The 20277-nt window shown below is 38.2% G+C and overlaps 1 protein-coding gene and 1 long non-coding RNA gene across 3 annotated transcripts in view; one reads left to right on the forward strand and one right to left on the reverse strand.

Annotated features, from left to right (window-relative positions):
• LOC119540944 overlaps positions 1 to 20277 on the forward strand; it is a 122108-nt gene that overhangs the window by 46730 nt on the left and 55101 nt on the right. The gene's annotated exons all lie outside the window — the stretch shown is intronic.
• ACP3 (acid phosphatase 3) overlaps positions 11253 to 20277 on the reverse strand; it is a 57755-nt gene continuing 48730 nt past the window's right edge. Inside the window, exon 11 of the mRNA XM_037844843.1 lies at positions 11253 to 11371. Coding sequence (XP_037700771.1) covers positions 11253 to 11371 — 119 coding nt within the window. The remainder of the gene's footprint in view (positions 11372 to 20277) is intronic.

Here is a 20277-nt window from a genome sequence, read left to right on the forward strand (position 1 = left end):
TAGGGCTAGGAAAACTGTACATTCATTTTTTTTTTTAAAGGAGGACCCCTATGTCTCACCAAATACAAAAATAAATTCACATTGGATCAAATACCTTAATATAAGAGATAAGACTACCAAACTCCTAGAAGAAAACATAGGGAAGCATCTTCAGAGTTTTGTGTTAGGCAATGGTTTCTTAGAATTTAAACTCAAAGCGCAAGCAACAAAGGAAAAAAACAGATAAATGGGACTTAATCAAAGAACTTTGTCATGTTCCTCAAAGAACTTCATTATGAAAGTGAAAGGGCAGCCTACACAATGGGAGAAAATATTTGGAAAACACATATCCAATAAAGGTATAATATCCAGAATATATAAAGAAATCCTTTAACTTACCAAAAAGACAAACAACCCAACTGAAAAATGGGAAAAAGACTTAAGCAGATGTCTCTCCAAAGACAATAAACAAATGTCCAGAAAGCACATGGAAAGATGTTCAACATCATTAGCCATCAGGGAAATGCAAATCAAAACCACAATGAGATATCATTTCAAACCCATTAGAATGGCTGCTATTAAAAAAATGGAAAATTACAAGTGTTGGAGCGGATGCAGAGAAATAGGAATGCTCATTTATTGCTGGTGGCAATGTAAAATGGTGCAGCTGCTGTGGAAGACAGTTAAGCAGTTCCTTGGAGAGCTAAAATAGACCTACCATATCACCCAGCAATCCCATTACTAGGTATATACCCAAAATAATTGAAATCAGGGACTTGAGCAGATATTTGCATGCTGATGTTCACAGTGCATTATTTACAACTGCCAAAAGATGGAAGCAACCCAAGTGTCCATCAACTGATGAGTGGATAAACAAAATGTGGTGAATACATACAATTGAATATTGTTTAGCCATAAAAAGGAATAGAGGCCTGATACATGCGACACATGGATGAATCTTGAAGACATCATGTTGTGTGAAATAAGCCAGACACAAAAGGACAAATATTGTATGATCACACTTTTTAAAAATTCAATTTTATTGAGATATATTCACATACCATACAATCATCCACAGTGTACGATAATTGTTCATAGTACCATTATATAGTTTTGCATTCATCACCACAATTTTTGAACATTTTCATTACCACACACAAAAAAAGAATAAGAATAAAAGTTAAAGTAAAAAAGAACACCCAAAACATACCATACCCCATCCCTCCCTATTATTCATTTATTTTTGTCCTCATTTTTCTATTCATCTGTCCATATACTGTATAAAGGGAGCGGGAGCCACAAAGTTTTCACAATCACACGGTCACACAATGTAAGCTATATAGTTATACAATCATTTTCAAGAATAAAGGCTACTGAGTTGCTGTTCAACAATTTCAGGTATTTCCTTCTAGCTATTCCAATACACTAAAAACTAAAAAGGGATATCTATATAATGCATAAGAATAACCTCCAGAAGGACCTCTCGACTCTATTTGAGATCTCTCAGCCAATGAAACTTTATTTTGTTAGCTTTCTCTTCCACCTTTTGGTCCAAGAAGGCTTTCTCAATCCCATGATGCCAGGGACAAGCTCATCCCTGCAAGTCATGTCCCACATTGCCAGGAGATTTACACCCGTGGGAGTCATGTCCCACTTAGGGGTAGGGCAGCAAATTTACCTGCAACGTTGGCTTAGAGAGAGAGAGATCACATCTGAGCAACAGAAGAGGTTCTCTGGGGGTGACTCAGGCACAATTTTAAGTAAGCTTACCTTCTCCTTTGCAGTAACAAACTTCATAAAGGCAAGCCCCAAGATCGAGGGCTCGGCCTTCTAAATTGGTAGCCACCAATGCTTGTGATAATATCATTAAATTCCCAGGTGGGGAAATTTAATATTCCCACATTTTCCCCTAGTCCCCAAGGGGGCTTTGAAAATACATCTTTATTCTCTGCCCAAATTACTCTGGGATGTACTCGGGCTTTACAATAACCTGTACAAACCAACCAGATTTCACTCCCTATTCAACATTCCATGTAATTATGTTGTTTGAATAAACTGATCATACAAGTTCAATTATATAGTGTGTTACAGAAAATACAGATTTTTGCACCTAATAAATCTTTTGATCTCACACAGAAGTTGAAACTTTAAAAACACTGTCAATATTGTCTTTTACCCTTTAGTCTAATTTACGTTAGTCCTAACCAAGTCCATTTTGTTCATATCTCTAGTTGAAGTCTGATCTCTTTTTTCAGACTCTTTAACATTTGCTGTAAGGGGTAATGCTGACATTCATAGCTGCCGGACTCTGGCTCTTACTCTCAGGTGTCACACAGATACCCAAAGTTCCATAGACCAACCAGACTATACACAAAGAGCTCAGCATCTCAGAATTTAGAAATAACTATTACAACTTAGAAATAGATGTTACTGCTGTAAGAGCTCACAATCTAGGAACCTTTACAATAAGCCTTCCTCTGATAATCTATGCTCTCAGACTCAATTCTCAGAGATTGCACATTATGGTTAGTCCATATTAGTGAGGCATTATAATGTTTTTCTTTTCATTTCTGGTTTATTTCACTCAACATACTGTCCTCAATGTCCATTCACCTCATGACTTCACTCCTTCTTGTAGCAGCTCAATATTTCATTGTATGAATACACCACAGTTCACCATTCTATTCATCAGTCATTGTACCCTTAGGCCACCACCATCCACTGTGAATCATGAATACTGCCACCATAAACCCCACTGTGCAAATGTCCATTCATGTCCCTCTCTCTTTTCAGTTCTTCCAAGTATATACCCAATAACCAAGTTGCAGGACCATACGGCAACCCCATGCTTAGCTTCCTGTGGAACCACCACACTGCCCTCCAGATGGGCTGTACCATTCTACTTCCCTACCAACAGTGATTAGGTACATCCCTCTCTCCACATTTTCTCCAGCACTTGTATCCCTTTGTTTATTTTTTAGATGGTTTTACTCACACACTATACATTCCATCCTAAGTAAACAATCAATGGTTCTCTGTATAGTTATGCATTCACCACCAGTATCTATATGAAGACATTTCCATTTCTTCCAAAAAAACAGAGGAAGAGGCAAAAAAAGTAAAAAGAAAAAGAAAGAAAAAAAATGACAAGTAAAAAGCAACAAACAAAAAACAAAATAAAAATGAAATACCATAAAGTCAGACAATACCAATGGCAAGAATCCCATACCCATCCCTTATATCCCCCTCTTACAGACATTTAGCTTTGGTTATTGCCTTTGTTACAATTATTGGAAGCATATTTCAAAGTTACTGTTAACTATAGATTCTAGTCTGCATTGATTGTTTTTTCCCCAGTATCACCCCATTTGTAACACCTTGCAAAGTTGACATTCATTTGTTCTCCCTCATGTAAAAACATATTTGTACATTTAATCACAATCATTGACCATTCTAGGTTTCACTAAGTTATATAGTCCCAGTCTTTATCTTCTATCTTTCCTTCTGGTGTCCTACATGCCCTTAACCTTCTTCTTTCAGCCATACTCACAATCATCTTTGTTCAGTGTATTTACATTATTGTACTCCCATCACCCAATATTGTGCTCCAAACTTCTCTCTTCTATCTTTTCCTATCTGCCTGTAGTGCTCCCTTTAGCATTTCTTGTAAAGCAGGTATCTTTTTCATAAACTCTCTCAGTGTCTATTTGTCTGGGAATATTTTAAACTCTCCCTCATTTTTGAAGGATAGTTTTGCCAGATATAGAATTCTTGGTTGGCAGTTTTTCTCCTTTGGTATCTATTCTAGTTTGCTAATGCTGCAGAATGCAAAACACCAGAGATGGATTGGCTTTTATAAAAAGGGGGTTTATTTGGCTATACAGTTACAGTCTTAAGGCCATAAAGTGTCCAAGGTAACACGTCAGTAATCAGGTACCTTCACTGGAGGATGGCAAATGGTGTCCGGAAAACTTCTGTTAGCTGGGAAGGCACGTGGCTGGCGTCTGCTTCAAAGTTCTGGTTTCAAAATGGCTTTCTCCCAGGACATTCCTCTCTAGCAAGCTTGCTCCTCTTCAAAACGTCACTCACAGCTGCACTCCGTTTCCTCTCCTTGAGCCAGCTCATTTATATGGCTCCACTGATCAAGGCCCACCCCGAATGGGTGGGGCCACGCCTCCATGGGAGTATCCCACCAGAGTCACCACCCACAGTTGTGTGGGGCACATTCCAAGCAAATCTAATCAGCACCAAAAGTCTGTCCCACAAGACTACATCAAAGATAATGGCGTTTGGGGGACAAAATGCATTCAAACCGGCACAGTATCTTAAATATATCACATACCACTGCCTTCTTGCCTCCATGGTTTCTACTGAGAAATCCGCAGAGAGTCTTATCAAACTTCCCTTGTATGTGATGGATCACTTTTCTCTTGCTGCTTTCAGAATTCTTTGTCTTTGACATTTGATAATCTGATTATTAAGTGTCTTGGTATATGTCTATTCAGAACTATTCTGTTTGGGGTAAGCTGTGCTTGTTGGATCTGTAATTTCATGTCTGTCATAAGAGATGCAAAATTTTCAGTGATTATTTCTGCCCCTATTCCCTTCTCTTTTCCTTCTGGGACATCTATGACATGTACATTCATGCATTTCATGTTGTTATTCAGGTCCCAGAGACACTGCTCATATTTTTCCATTCTTTTCCCTATCTATTCTTTTGTGTGTAGGATTTCAGATATCCTGTCTTCTAGTTCATGAATCTTTTCTTCTTCCTCTTCAAATCTGCTTTTGTATGTCTCCATTGTGCTTTTCATCTCTTGTATTGTGCCTTTCATTCCCATAAGTTCTGCCAATTGTTTTTTCTCAAACTTTTGAGTTCTTCCTTATGTTACCCAATGCCTTCTTTATATCCTTCATCTCTTTTGCCATATCTTCCCTCAATTCATTGATTTGATTTTTGGATTGATTTAGGAGTTGTGTTTGATTAATAATTAGTTGTTTCAATTCATGTAGCTCAGTTGAAGTATAAGTTTGTTCCTTTGACTGTGCCATATCTTCATTTTTCCTAATGTGACTCATAATTTTTTGTTGTCTAGGTATCTGGTTTCCTTGATTACCCCAATCATATTTTCCTAGACCAGATGGGCCCTGGTCTCAGGAAGAAGGTATAATCAGTATCAAGTTTCCCTGAGGAGCAGACTGTCAGCCTTTCCTCTGAGGCCTCTAGACTCAGTGCTTTTCCTAACCTGCCCAGCAGGTGGCATGTGTCAGCCTGCAGCTCCCCACTGATGTAAAGAGGTGCAGTCCCTTTAATTCTCAGTGGATCATGTCCTGGCCAGGAGCTGAGGGTGTCAGAAGCCAAGCTTACGTTGTTTCTGGTTTGTTTGTTTGTTTCCCCCCAGGACTTGGGGTCTGAATTCTCTGAGGGAGAGATTCATGAATTTGAATTCCTCCTTTGTCTCTCTGTTAACTCCACCCTTGCCTGGGTCAGTGCTGACAATTGAAAATGCCTGAGGCTTTCTCTAATTAGCTGCTTAGAATGAGGAAAAACAAAGGAAAAAGAGCAAAAGCCCCTTTTCAGAGCCAGTTCCCCACCCCCCAGTTTCTCTGGTTAACTGGTGTTGGTACCCAGTTCTCTGTGACCCTTTTCTTGGGTCACAGCCACTTTCCAGTATTCTGAGGTCAGCCATTTCCAAAAGCCTCTGTTTTTATTTATTTATGTATTCTTTTTTTCTGTAAGCCCTGCCTCCTCTCTGCCAGGAGGAACCTCAGGTTTCTTTCCTATTTGCTCCATGTTTATCTGTGCTTGTAGCTTGTATTCAGTAGTCCAGATTTGCTAATTAAAACTGCAATTGGAGCTTGGTTGAGTTACTTTCTCTCGCTCTAGGTAACCAGCTTCTTTTGTCCAGAGGTAAGTATTTCAGTTCAGTCTGTCATGCCAGTGGGGGAGGGGTGCCAGCTCCACAGTTTGCAGAGCTTTACTTCCAGTTTATGCTGCAATCTCAGCCATTCCACCCATTCTAGGCTGGTGTACAATGTGTATCCAGTCACGATGTCCCCCAACAATTGTTCCAGACCATATACTAATTGTTCCTGGCTATTTACTCTGCTCTCATTGTTTTGAAACAACTAGAATAAGCAAGCTCATAGGGTCAAAATCTAGAATATATGTTACCAGGGGACAGAATGGGGATAGGGAATGGGAAGTTAAGGATTAATGTGTACAAAGTTCTTATTTGGAATGCTGGAAATATTTTGGTAATGGATGGTGGTGATGGTGAATGTACATAGTGAATGTAATTAACAGCACTGAAATATATATCTGAATATTATTAAAAGTGGAAATGTTAAATTCTATATATGGTAACTGAATAAAAATTTTTAAAAATCCATGGAACTACACTACACAAACAGGGAACCCTAATTTAAACCATGGACTTTAATTAATAGTACAATTATAAAAATGTGCTATCACTAATTGTAACAAATGTTCCACAGCAATTCATTGTGGTTTTGGTGGAGTGTTATATGGGAATTATGTATTTTATGCATGACTGTTCTGTAAATCCACAATCTCTCCAATAAAAAAAAAATTGAAGCAAATTAGTAAAACAAAAAAAACAAAACAAAACAAAACAAAAATAATGTATTTGATGAAGACCAAATTGGTGTTTTGGAAAATGAAATCTCAAAGAATGCAGAGAAATAGATTGGAAGATGGAAAATATGAGAGAAAAGTTAAGAGGAATGGAAACTAGATCCAGGAATTTCGAGTTCCTGGGACAGATAACGGAAACAATGAATGGGAAGAAATAAAGGACACATTTTCCCTGAGTTTAAGAAAGGCAAGTGTCTTTAGATTTAAAAGACGTATATTGTACAGGATTGCACAAAGAACAAAGAACAAATATCTATTCCTAAGTATATTCTAGTTAAATTTCAGAAGTCCAAGGATACAGAAATCTTCAAAAGATTAAGAAAAGAATAAAACAGAACTTTGGAATGAGAATCAGACCAATATCAGACTTCTCATCAGCAATCTAGCATGCTAAAAGACAGCAAAATAATGCCATCAAAGTTCTTAGGGAAAATGATTTTCAACCTGAAATTTTACACCCAGCTAAACAGATAGCTAAGTTTCAGGGCAAAATATAGACATATTTGGACATGTTAGACACAGAAAGCTTACTGAACATGCATTTTTAAAAACATTACTTTACAAGCTATTTTAAGAAAAATTAAAAAAAAATGCAAGAAAGAGAGCTTCCTGGGATATAAGAATAGGAAAAGACGTAAACATTTTAGAAAATAAATGTATAAGTATACTGTATAAAATTAATGCTAAAAAAATTCATACTAATCACAAGAACAACTAAGAGCAGATATTGTTGGCAGGATTGCCTCTGATAAATTAGCAGTGGTTAGGAAGATCTTTTACTTTGCATGTTCTACTCTTCTGTATTTGTATTCTGTATCTGCATTTATTTTTGTTTTGAATACAGATTACTTGCAACAAAAATTTCACCACAACTTTAAAAAGGCACATCCCCCTAAAATCTAGAAATAACTTGTTTAAATTTGTTTTCACATTACTTCTTTAAGACATTTAGTAAGAAAAGAAACTAGTCCATTTTAGTTTAGAATAATTTTGGAATAAGTTTGGGCTGCTACTGTAAAATATAACTTTACAAATTAAATATTTCAGGAAAACCCTTCATTAATTCATCACACGCACAAAAATAATAAGATGCAGACACATAATAAAGATGATTTTTATTTCTCCACAATAACCCCAAAGTGGATTTTACATACTATAAAAAAGATACATCCTCTCTGCTATAAGGAAGTTTTCATCTAATAGCCTAAATCTGAACTGTCCAATATGGTACCCCCAGTCACATATTTGCAGCTTGAGCACTTGAAATGTGGCCTATTCTAATTGAGATGTGCTGTAAGCGTTAAAGACACATCATATTTCAAATGCTTAGTGTGAAAAAAAAATGAGAACTATGTCATTAGCAATTTTTTTAGTAATAGGTACATGTTGAAGTAAGATTTTGGATATATTGGGCTAAATAGAACTTACTAGAATTAATTTCACATGTTTATTCTACTTTTAAAATGTGGCTTTTAGAAAATTTAAAATTACATATTGGCTCACGTTTGTAGTTTGCATTATATTTCTACTGGGTAACCCTTGTATAAAGCATCAAAAATAGTACATGTACATTATTGTTCAAACGCGGTTCCTATAAATTATAGAGAGTTTTGAAAGAGAAAACTGACACTTTGGCTTTCACTTACCAGGAAATCCCCTGGTTATAAAGAAAGAGTCAAAGTTAACAGTATTAGAACAAGACAGAAGAATAGGAATTTGGGAGAATAGGGAACATGACGGAATTTAGGGTGAAGAAATGCCAGTTCTCATATACAAAAAAGGTTTGTGGATTAAATGACTTTCAGTAAAATGCTTGCCTCTAATGCTTGTACTCTTCTAAGGCCCTGAAGACAAAAAAAAAAAAAAAATTCTTTTAATAATTGTATTCTCTTTACTTTCTTTAAGCATTGCCATTCTAAAGAGGGATATTCTACCTACAACTCTTCTTTAGTACTTTTCTACATGAATATTGTTGATTTTTTTTTTACATTAGGGGATGTCTCTACTTTAATGCGGTAATTTTGCTTTATTCTAATCCTGTTCAAAGTCCTCCTTAGTGGTGCAAATGCAGGGAATACATTTCAGAGCAGATGTTATCTCATCACTAGTGATTGTCTTTCAAACAATATTTATCATTATGGTAACTGGACTGATCATCTCTAACCCATCTGAAAAAGTTATTTTTATCAGCAGAGAGAATTTGCATCCTCTCTTGTTGAAGTTGGATGATTAGCTTATTTTCTGACAAACATTACAGTACATTTGTGCTCTCTGACTTAGCACTATAGATCATTTGTCACATGATTTTTCATTCCATTATGAAGTTTGAAAAGCAATTACAGCATTTATCAACAGAGTAGCTCTGTAGACTGAAAAGTAAACAACTAAGTTGGGAGTGAGAGTTTTCTTTACGGTAATCAAAGGAGATGTAGAAGAAAGAGAAATGGGGATGATAAAAAATCCCTCAGGAACAACAGAAAGTAGAGTTTCCATTAGCTACTTGCAGTATTAAAAAATGATATGGAGAAAAGGTCATGAAAGGTTTTACTTTTATATTCCACCAACTCTGTATAAAGCCATTGCTGGAGCCAAACACTTTAATAATTAAATCACATTAAGGATGAACAATTTAGCATCTAATTCAGTGATTAGCAAATAATAGGTCCTCCATCGATGTTTGTTGAATGAGTGAGATAATTTACGACTTTTGGTTTTGTTTACACATCTATTTTAAAGTCTAATCACTTATTAGCATAAGATATTGTGGCTTAATTACTGATATGGCTGGCTACTTTATTGAGATAGTAGTTTGCCTTTTGCTCTTGCTGCTATAGATGTTTTTCCCTTTCCCAAGCCAAGAATGTAGCCACATCTTGAGTTTCTTTTCCTAGATGGGCTTTTGTGTTGCAGCAGGAAGCAGAAGTTTCCAGGAAAGAGAAGACAACTTCTTCTCAGATTTTTCTTTGCAATAGCCTTGGCTCAGTGAGGAGAATTAATGTAGAAAGTGGGTGTTAGAGGCAGTTGCTTGGAGTTTAAGAAGTGGAAGCTGAGCAATCTGAGGGGAGAGGAAGATTCCTCAGATTAACAGATGGGGTGGGGTTCTGGGGAGTTTCTGTGCAGGGCAAAGTTGCTAGTTCTGTTTGCAGGAATCACCCCATGAGGAGACTAGACTACAGTGCCAGGCTGGTTGACTCCAAGAATGTGGCCTTGGGAGCCACGGTTCAGACGTAGCAGACCTGCCTACCCTCAGACGACCATGCAGGCATGAACAGTGAATTTGCTGGAGACCAGTGTGGACAGAAGCCTAGAGAACCCATCTCTGACTCCTCCCATCAGCTATACTCTTGGACCTTCACTACAACCTGAGGAGGTGAATCCTACCATTGAATGAGATTGAATTTCGCACCAACTGGATGGTTCTGAGCACAGAGCAGAATAAAACTATTTAGAGTGAATTTCAAACTTAGTACAATATACCATCCATGAAAGCACTTGCTTGGGCAATGACCAATCCATAGCATAAAATGAGCAAAAAAATATACTGTTTACAGAATACGAGAGCTAGAGATGACTTCTATGTTCATCTAGTACAGACTCTTCATTTTTAGATTAGGAAAACAAGGTTTAAGATATAAAAGAACTTGTTCTAAGTCTTTAGTCCAAAGTCAGTGTAGAGCTGAGGTAGTGGGTGGTCAACCTTCAGTCCACTTTTCTTTCTACCTCAACACTTGTAAAATTCAGACATATTTGTGCAATTAAAATACAATGTCATTTCATCATGGCCACGAATAGCTCTTACAAAAGAAATATCTCTTACTTTTAGACTGAAATAAATAAGCCACAACTATATAAATATCAAGCTCTGATGGCAGAAGTTATAAAAAGAACCATGGTGTCATGGATTTTCTAGTTATTCCCCATTATAGAAATAGTGGGGAAAATGACCTGAGTCACAACTAAAGTGGTTGAAATTAAAGTTTCTGAGAATTAAATACCTCTTCCTAAGGTATTTTAAATACAGGTCTGTGCAGGGGTGAGTATATAGCAGGTAGTTAATTATCAAGCATTGGGTAGGGTTTCTTTTTGGGGGTGTGCATGTTATGTCTGTATTAAACCTACTTAGCAGCAAAAGAAAATGCTTATAACTTCTAATTAGGTCTTATTTCTTATGAATCATCCTGTGTAATACTACTTCTAGTCTCATTTCCCCCATTATTCAGTCTTCCTTGATCTTTGCCTTTGTCCCACTTGTAACCATTTGCTCCTTGTAGGAAAAGAGCTATTGGAGTTTGGTTTCTTATTTCTCTCTGAACATGTATCACAGGACACAACAGTTCTAAGCAGAAGAGCCTCTTTCTAACTGGAAGAGAAGCCTGTGCCACTTCTCAATGATGAAGAGACCTAACTAGGTAACCTGGGTTTGCATTCATCTGTCAGTCCAGCTGTTGTCCTTGGGTTGCTATGAATTCAGTCGCTGTTCTATGCAGCTTCAAAAGGAAGGATGTGTCAGGTTGATCTCCACATGGTGAAAGCCTTTCTTCGGAATGCTACATCACAGAAAGATGCTGTGACATGGTGATTTGCCCAACTGGTCTGCCCTTATTCAGATGTCTGTTCAGACGTTCCGATAGGAGTCTCTCTTCCAACAAGGCCCATGGCGGATGAGGCCATACATCAACACAACTAGGACACCAGACACCAGGCAAAAGGCAATGGCAAGTACCACCCTTAGCACTGTAGGAAAATAGAAAAAGAACTAATGTAAAATTAATGCATTAGGAAAATATGGAGATAACACACCAGTGTTGATTTCTTCTTTAATTGTAAATTGCAGAGTGTGTGGGTGGTGAGAGCTTCTGAACCAGTTTTGAAGTCATTCTAGTGTGGTGAAAAGAGTGCTAGCAGTCAGGAGAAGATCTAAGTTCCAGCTGCAGCATGACCTTGTCCTTTGAACCTCAGTTCCTCTATTGTAAAAAGAGGGTAATTGACTGAATTATTTCTAAGATCCTCTTCTGGCATCAATTTCATACATTTGTCTATAGTTAGGCAATTGTTCATAGCCTCAGGGTCAAAGGAAATTCTGAACTCTCAACTGGAATCATTAATTGGTCTAAAAGAAATGGAATATCATCTTTCAGTCTTTGAACTTGATTTTCAGTAAATATGTTTTAGAGAGGAAACCTTGACCACATGTTGACTATAGTAAGCATTTTAAGCATAAATGTGTACGACTGCTGATCTGTACCTTTATTTATACATACCATTTTAATAGCTGACCAGTCATGAAGCAGATATTTGGGGTTTTTCCTTATGAGATGTGAGTTCAGAGTTTCATCTGGAAAGTTATTCCTTCCCCACACCCTAGCCCACTAAGAACACATATAAATACTGGTTTGAACCATTTCTACATTGTGTCTTTTCATTGTAAATATATAAAGTCTACTTATTGGCTTACGCAATGGGAGAGCAAATTTCTCTCTCATCCTGGCAGCCCATTCTACAGAACCCTAGTACTCTACGGAACGCAGTTTGAAAATCATTGATTTAGCCTAACCTCATCATTGTAGAGATGCTGAAAATGAGAAGCAGAGGGATTCAATAATTTGGATAAGTTTAAGCAGTTAATTTTAGTTGGACTACATGGGAACACATCAGTCTCATGATTTAAAAAAAATAACTATTTACTAAGGACTTCCAATTTTAAATCTCCCCCAGGTTTCTCTCCAAACTTGAGACTCTCAGATCCAACTGTCTATTCAACATCTCCCCTGGACATCATTTCAATCTCAGCTTGTCTCACTGAACCCCCAATTTGGCACCCTCCTAATATGCTCTTTCCACAGCCTTCCCCATCTCACATGATGGAAACTCCCTCCATTTAGTGGCTCAGGCCAAAACTCTTGGAGTCCTCCTTGACTCCTCTCTTTCTCTCATATTTCATATCTAATCTGTCAGGAAATCCTGTTGATTCTACCAACAAAGTATACCCAGAAACCAATGTCCTCTCCTTTCCTGCTTTGAACCACCATCATCTCTTGCCTGGAATCCTACATGACCTCCTGATTCGTCCCCTGGATTCTATATTTTCTCCTTTACAATCTATTTTCAACACAGCAGCCAAATGACTTCAATTCAAATCATGACACTCTTTTACTTAAAACAGCCTACAATTGCTGCTCATCTCACTCAGAATAAAAGACACCCCCCCCAAAAAAAAAAAAAAAAAAAGCTTATGGACTCTACATGATCTGGCCCCCTGTGAACATCTTGGATTTCCTCTCCTTCTACTTTCTTCTTTACTCACTCTCTTCTGGCCACACAAGTTTTCTCGCTATTCCTCAGACATGCCAGGTACACTCTTCCTCAGAGCCTTTGCTGTAGCTGTGCCATTGCCTGGAATATTCTTTTCACAAATCACTGGACTAAGTAGCACCGTCACCATCTTTGATCAAATTTCATCTTCTCAATGAAGTCTACCTTGACCATCCTATTTAAAAGTACAGCCTCCACACTTCTCCCCATCTCCACTCCCACCCCCAACTTGGCACTCGTGATCCTCACCTTCCAATGTACTTATTTATTATTATGTTTATTGTTTATTATGTGTCTCTCCCCTTAGTAAAATGTAAGCTTCATGAAAGCAGGAACCTTCAATTTGTTGTTCATGAATGTATCCCAAACTCTTAGAAATAGTACCTGGCACACAGCAGGTATTCAATAAATACTTGTTGAGGGAATAAATAACCTAGAACTCAAAGGATCCCAATTCTTATCTTAATATTTTTCTCATGATGCAAGGAGACCTCTTAGCATCATAAGATGATGAACATTAATAAAGTTAGACCCTGATGGATGGATGCAGATGAGGTTATGTAGATTTGGAGGAAACTAAATCAAATTAAGGAAGGAAGAACAGGACTAAATGGAAATGAGGGAAGAAGTCAGACACTAATGGTTCTTAAAAATCAATTTTCATGGATTTCTATTCTTGGAAATTTATTTTCAATTACTTTATTGGCTATGTTGTTACGGTGGTCCCAGGGAAAATGCTTTCCCTTTCTCCATTCTTCCTTTCTTCCTCCCTACACAAGCACTGAGTATACACCAGATGCCAGGCAGGCAGTGTGCTGGGTGTGTCCTCGTGAGAAGCTCAAAGTCTAGTGGGAGAGCCAGATAGATGAGTATGAAATAAGGTGACAAATACTAAAGTAGAGGTATAAAAGATATGCCCTTGGAACAGAGAGGAAGTTACAATCTAAAGAATATATTCATTTGGGAGAGAAAGGGTTTGGAAAATCTTCAGAGAAAATAGTAAGATTTGAGCTGGGCCTTTGAGGTGAGTAGGATTTTGCCATGAAACAGGAGTTATACTGTTTCATGGAATGTTTGGAATTTAATGAGCAGTTGCATGTGGTGGGAGCTAGGCTATGAGGAAGTGGGATCAGACATACAAGTTGGGGAACAGTTTTTAGAGGGTCTGATTTGCCATGGGGAAAATGGAAATTATCAGCCATTATTACCCATAGAAGTGACATGGCCCAATCTGTGTTTTAAAAAACAACTGTAAGGGTTAGTGTGAAGTCCTGAAACATCCCTAGGTAATTTGGGCAGAGGATAAAAAAAATTTGAAAAGTCCCCTTGAGGGACTGGGGAAAATGTGGAAATATTAAATTTATCCACCTGGGGAATTTCTTATATTCTTGCAAATATTGGGGATTACCAATTTAGTAGGCTAAACCCTTGCTCTTGGGGCTTGCCCTTATGAAGCCTGTTACTGCAAAGAAGAGGCTAAGCCTATTTACAATTGTGCCTAAGGGTCACCCCCAGAGAACCTCTTTTGTTGCTTAGATGTGGCCTCTCTCTCTTAGCCAACTTGGCAGGTGGACTCACTGCCCTCCCCACTATGTGGGACATGACTCCCAGGTATAAGCCTGGACCCAGCAAAAGGGAGAAAAGAAATAAAACAAAGTAAAGTTTCAGGGGTTGAGAGATTTCAAATGGAGTCAAGAGGCCATTCTGGAGGTTATTCTTATGCAATATATAGATAAACCTTTTTAGTTATTAGTGTAATAGAATAGCTAAAAGGAAATACTTGAAACTGTTGAACTGCAACCCAGTAGCCTTGATTCTTGAAGATGATTGTATAACTATATAGCTTATATGGTGTGACTGTGTGATTGTGAAAACCTTATGGCACACACTCACTTTATCCAGTCTATGGACAGATGAGTAGACAAAAGGAGACAAAAAAGTAATGAATAATAGGGAGGATTGGGGAGATGGGATGTTTGGGGCATTCATTTTTACTTTATTTTTATTCTTATTTGCATTATTTTTGGGGGGTAATGAAAATGCTCAAAAATTGGTTGTAGTGATGAATTCACAAGTATATGCTGATACTGCGAACAACTGATTGTACATTTTGGATGATTGCATGGTATGTGACTATATCTCCATAAAACTGCAAGGAAAAAAAACCAACTGTGGGAAAAGAAAAGATGATGGAGACACTGTAGGTCTGTTGGGAGCTATTGTAATATCTTTGATAAAAAAGCAAGGGCTCAGAACAGGAGCTGCATCCCTAGGAATGCAGATGAGGGAATTTAAGAGATACCCCAGAAATAGAACTGACAGGCTTTGGTGATGGACTAAAGGTAAAGGAGAGGCTGTGGTCAAGGTTTCCCTCTGGATTCTAGGTTGGGTGACCAAGAAGATGAAGAGGCCATGAATGGAGACTAGGAGCACATTAAACAGGATCAATTTGGAGTAGAGAAAATAATGAGTTCTCATTGTACGATTGAGATGGGTTACTATCCAGATAGAGATGATCAGTAGGCAGCTGGAGAAAAAGGAGGAAAAGGTCTGGAATTTTATAAGTATATGTGGAAATGGGGATTGTAGATGTAGAAGACGGAGTGCAGCATATACCTGCTACGGTGAGTGTGGAAAGAGGAAACCAAGGGCAGGGTCCTGGGGACATTCTCATTTAGGTGGGATACATGAATCTGCTAGAATCTGCCCATAAAGTCTGAGAATAAAGAAAGGCTCAGAGGAGAGCTGTGCATGCATGTTTATCATTTTTAAAAATTATATGTTCCCTTGTACTGTAAAGGATTTGAGGAGTCTGACAGAGTAATGTTCTGGAAGATGAGAATAGAGAGAATCTCAATGTCAAGTGATGGTCAATTGTGTCCCACTGTAAAAAGGTCTTCTGCAGTTAATGTCTGAAAAGCCATCCTATTACATGTAAACACACATGAAGGCAGTGTGAACTGGTAATTGGTATTACTTTTTTGAAAAGCATTTTGGCTATATGTATCAAGAACCTCTTCTTACAATTAATCTCCAAGTCCCGTATACTTAACTTCCTTTTACCCTTTAAATAAGTCAACTCTTCTCCTTCTTTTGTCCTAGTACAGAAACTGCCACTCGTTGGATTACTGCAACAGCTTCCTAACCATTCTCCCTGTCCTCAGTCCCATTGCCCTTCAACTCATTCCCCTCTTTAAGGCCAAATTAATCTTACTAAAACTAGGAGCCAGTCACATCAGCTCTCCTTTGCCTAAAACATTTCAGTGGTTGGAGCTACTCAACCTGACCTATAAAGTACTGGATGATGCCTGCCTTTCCAGTTTCAGCTTTCCATACTTTCACCACATCATACTTTTCCCAGTTCCTAAAATTCCCAATTCTTTCCTTAACCTCCTGGCCTTCATACATTCTCACTCTTTTGTTTATAATATTTGCCTCTCTCCTCTCCAACTGTTTAACTCCTTCTCTCCTTCAGGTTTCAGTTTAAACATCACTTCCTCTGAGAGGCCTTCCCTGATCCTTTAGATTTAGGCTAAATTGCCTCTACTGGATGTTCTTACAGTTATCTGTATATCTTCTCTCATAGCACTTACTATACTTTACTGTTAGGGCTTGTTTAATTCTCTATCACCTGTACTTCTCCCCTGCCCTCAAAGTCCACAAGTCACATGGGGCCAATCTTCTTATCTTCTGCTGTTTCCTCAGTACCAGACTTAACACCTGGTACATAGGCATATGTTAAGCACATAGTAGACACTTAGTAAGCACATATTGTTTATCAAATATTCATATACTTTGACCTACTAATCCAATTTTTGAAATTTGTCCTAAGGGAATAGTCCACAACAGTATGGGATGGAAAAGGAACATGATGTACTAGAACTATGGTGTAACACAGTGTTAGCTTTGAATCCTTACCCTACCACTTGTGGCAAGTTATTCTTAGAGCTTCATTTTCCTTCTGTATTAAATGAGGATATTGATAACTACTTCATGAACAAAGGAGAAAAGGCCACTGATTTAGGCACTGATGGCCTTCAAAGGGAAAGTTTCAAAAAAGAGATGAGGGAAGGGTAGATATCACTTCACATGATAGTCAAGGAGTAGAAGGCTGTTGAAACAGAGCTGGAGAATGGAAATTATTGTTTTGTGAAAGTTGGAATTTGAAGAGAATTAAAAGTAGCACGCACTTGAGAGAACTTTTTAGTGAGAGAATTTTTGAATATTTTCGTAGAAGGGAAGGAGCCAGCGCAGAGGAAGAAAATGAAGCTACATAAGAGATTCATTGAGGTCCTGAAGGAGACTGTAGGGATGGGTCACACACAAAGAGAGGAGTTAGGTGCTCCGGGAGGAACACGTTTTAGATAACTGGAGGTGACAAAAAGTAAAATTAAAGGACTTTTCAGTGGATTGTCTTGCTCTCCTCAGGCCACCTCTTGAGAATAAAAAAGTCAAGATGGAATAGGAAGTTTGGGAAGAATTAAGAAGGCCTTCCTGTGGAGAATAAGAAAAAGGTCCAATAAGGGTGAATATATTTCCAAGCTGAGGTTCACATAGAAATTTCAACAGTCATAGTTGAGTGTTGAAATGGTGAAACAGGCTCAAACTTTTGTTTTCTTCAGCTCTACTTAGTAGGTCAGAATGGAGAAACTATGTGGTTGATTTGATATAGGGTTAGACATTGGTGGGGTGGGCAGGGTGTAGGATGGCTATCCTTATGATGGCCAGAACCACCTAGGGGGAGGACAGGAGTGAGGAGGGAGTTAGTACATACCAAAGCAAGTTCCCAGTATCCTTAATGAATGGTGAAGTATGTCCTGGAAAACTGAAGATAATGGCAACAAGGAAGAGAAGGGGGTGTTTAAATGAGTTGGCCTCATCTCTAAAGTGGGGGGATTGCTGGAAAGGATATCATCAGATCGAGGCTCCAAAAACTAATGGGGAACAAGAGATTGCCAAGGCGCCTTGCTGAAAACAGAGGCCAAATAAAACAGACATGTTTATATATAGCCAATGATTGGATCTTTATAATGCAGTTATTTTCAAAACTCATTCAAATCTCTTCCCTATTTCTTGAACTGAACTCCAGGCTTCTGACATCTGGGCCCAGTCACGAGGAAGTAGTGCTACGCCTGGAGCACTGAATATGTATTCAATTCACAAAGATTGATTGAAAGCACCAGCTTCTAAGCATTGTTCTAATAGATGTGGATTCGAAGAGGATAAAGGCATGGGCCTTACCTTTAAGAAGATCATGGTTGAATCTTGGGCTTGTGTATATGTGCTATAGATTTTCGGTTTTACAAAGATTGTGAGGGGAAACTGAAATTTCCTACCAGTAAAATCTCCCTTCTGTAAAATAGTTGGAGTTGGACATTGAGCTAGGCGATGGCTGGACCCTGCTAGCAAACAAAGTCTAACTGTGTTGGTAAAATTCTGGAATTAAAGAAACATTTTTTAAAAAAGAGAAATTATATTATTTTCAATTAATGTGGTATGGAACTTAGACTGATCATGAATTTCCCAGTAAAGACTCTTGTTAATTAAATTATAAGAGTGGAATTAATTGAGTCTGCTAGGACTAGCTGAAAACACTGCTATAGGCATGGGTAGAATTTCATAGGTGGAAATGCTCAAGGAGTAGGGTTGCTGAGCATCCTGTAAATACAGGATATGCCCTGTGTTGATGGACTTTGTCTTGCTTCCTGAATTGGCTTTGTCAGGATGCTCTACATGTCCTCTGTCTGTATTCAACTTTTTTTCAATAAATTACAAAAAATTTGACAGAGCTATTTTTCAAATTTATCTGGGTGTGCTGTGGTTTTATTTGCTAAATCTGGTAACCCTAGTAAGGACTCATTCAGTCCCAACAATCTACTTAGGCTTAGGCCAGCTCTACCGTATCTCTGCCAGGGCAAGAGGTAACCAGCCCAACGACTCCTCCTGTCCCAGGAATTTCCCAACAGTGAAGAACAATCTGCCTCTCTGAGAGTTTTACCTGCCCCTAGTATTCCTATTCCTTTAAGACAATATGGAACAAATCTTATCTTTTCTCCTTAGAGAAGTTCAAATTTTGAATTCACTTTTTTGGAGGCCACCACATATTATAGTCCCTTAATGGGTTATCTAACCAGTGATGTGCTGGCAAGCTGGCTCTAAAAAGAATAAAAACAAGCAAGCAAGAAAAGCTCTGATTTATAGCATTTACTGATTTCTGTGGTGAAAATACTCCCACCATTGCCAATTTAAAGCTGCCAAAATGAAGTCTCTGAACTCAGAGATGGGAAGAGATGCAACATTCCACTCTCAAGATTGCATAAGCTGGCTCCAGCACACCAACCCCTGAGTTTTCCTCCTCTTCTTCTGTTTAACACATTTTCATGCTTAATCATGTTTCATCTGATACTAAACTGCTGATCTTGGTGTTCTGAGGAAAAAAATCCTACAAACATAATAAAGGTAGAGTTGATACGATGAGGTGATGGATTGGATGTGGAGGATGAAGGAGAGGGTGGGGTCAAAATGACTTTTAGGTTATTGGGTGTTGCTGCCAGTCAAGATAGAGAAGAGTAAGTTTAGGAAATATTTATTGAATGCCAATATATGCCAGGCACAGGTACTTCTAGGTGCTGAGGAAAGATATGGCAGAGAACACAACAGATAAAAATCCTTGCTCTTGTGTATCTCCCATTTTGTCTTATCTGAATTGGCCCCTTAAATGAAATTTGTGGGAATCTCTTTGGACCCTGACTCTTCTACCAAATAACTCCCCTATCCTTTCCAGCTTCAAGCCACCAGAAAGTCGATAAATGCCTCTCTAGTACCTTGTACCACATCATTAGAAAACCCCATCCAGGCTGATTTCACATGGGCAGTTGTCATCTCCTGCAGGACACCTTCCCTGACCTACCTTGTAGCCTTCTTCTCTCCTTCCAAATCTGGGTAACTCTTTGCTTCCATAGCAATCCAAGTAATGATAATTCATAATACTTGCTATATTGCATTATTTGCATCTCTTTACTCCCCCACTACACTGTGAACTTCCTGAGGGCATTTTCTTAGCAAGCATCTTAAACAGATGAGGCAGAGATATACATCAGCTTAGCCTTGATCTGAAGTAGTAAAGTCCAAATTAAATACATTTTCAATGTAAAATGTTCATTTAAGCCAGTCAAATAATTTTACTTTACCTTAGTATTTGCCCCCTTGTTATATTAAACCTGCCCCCCTCCCCCCCCAAAAAAAGCAAAGCCCCTGAAATCTGTCCTGCAGGAATTTTATTCTAATTAAATACACACATTTTCAAAGTTTGTTATAAGAGTAATGCT

This window comes from Choloepus didactylus, chromosome 1 (assembly GCF_015220235.1).
Source record: "Choloepus didactylus isolate mChoDid1 chromosome 1, mChoDid1.pri, whole genome shotgun sequence".
In the NCBI taxonomy this organism is placed as follows: domain Eukaryota; kingdom Metazoa; phylum Chordata; class Mammalia; order Pilosa; family Megalonychidae; genus Choloepus; species Choloepus didactylus.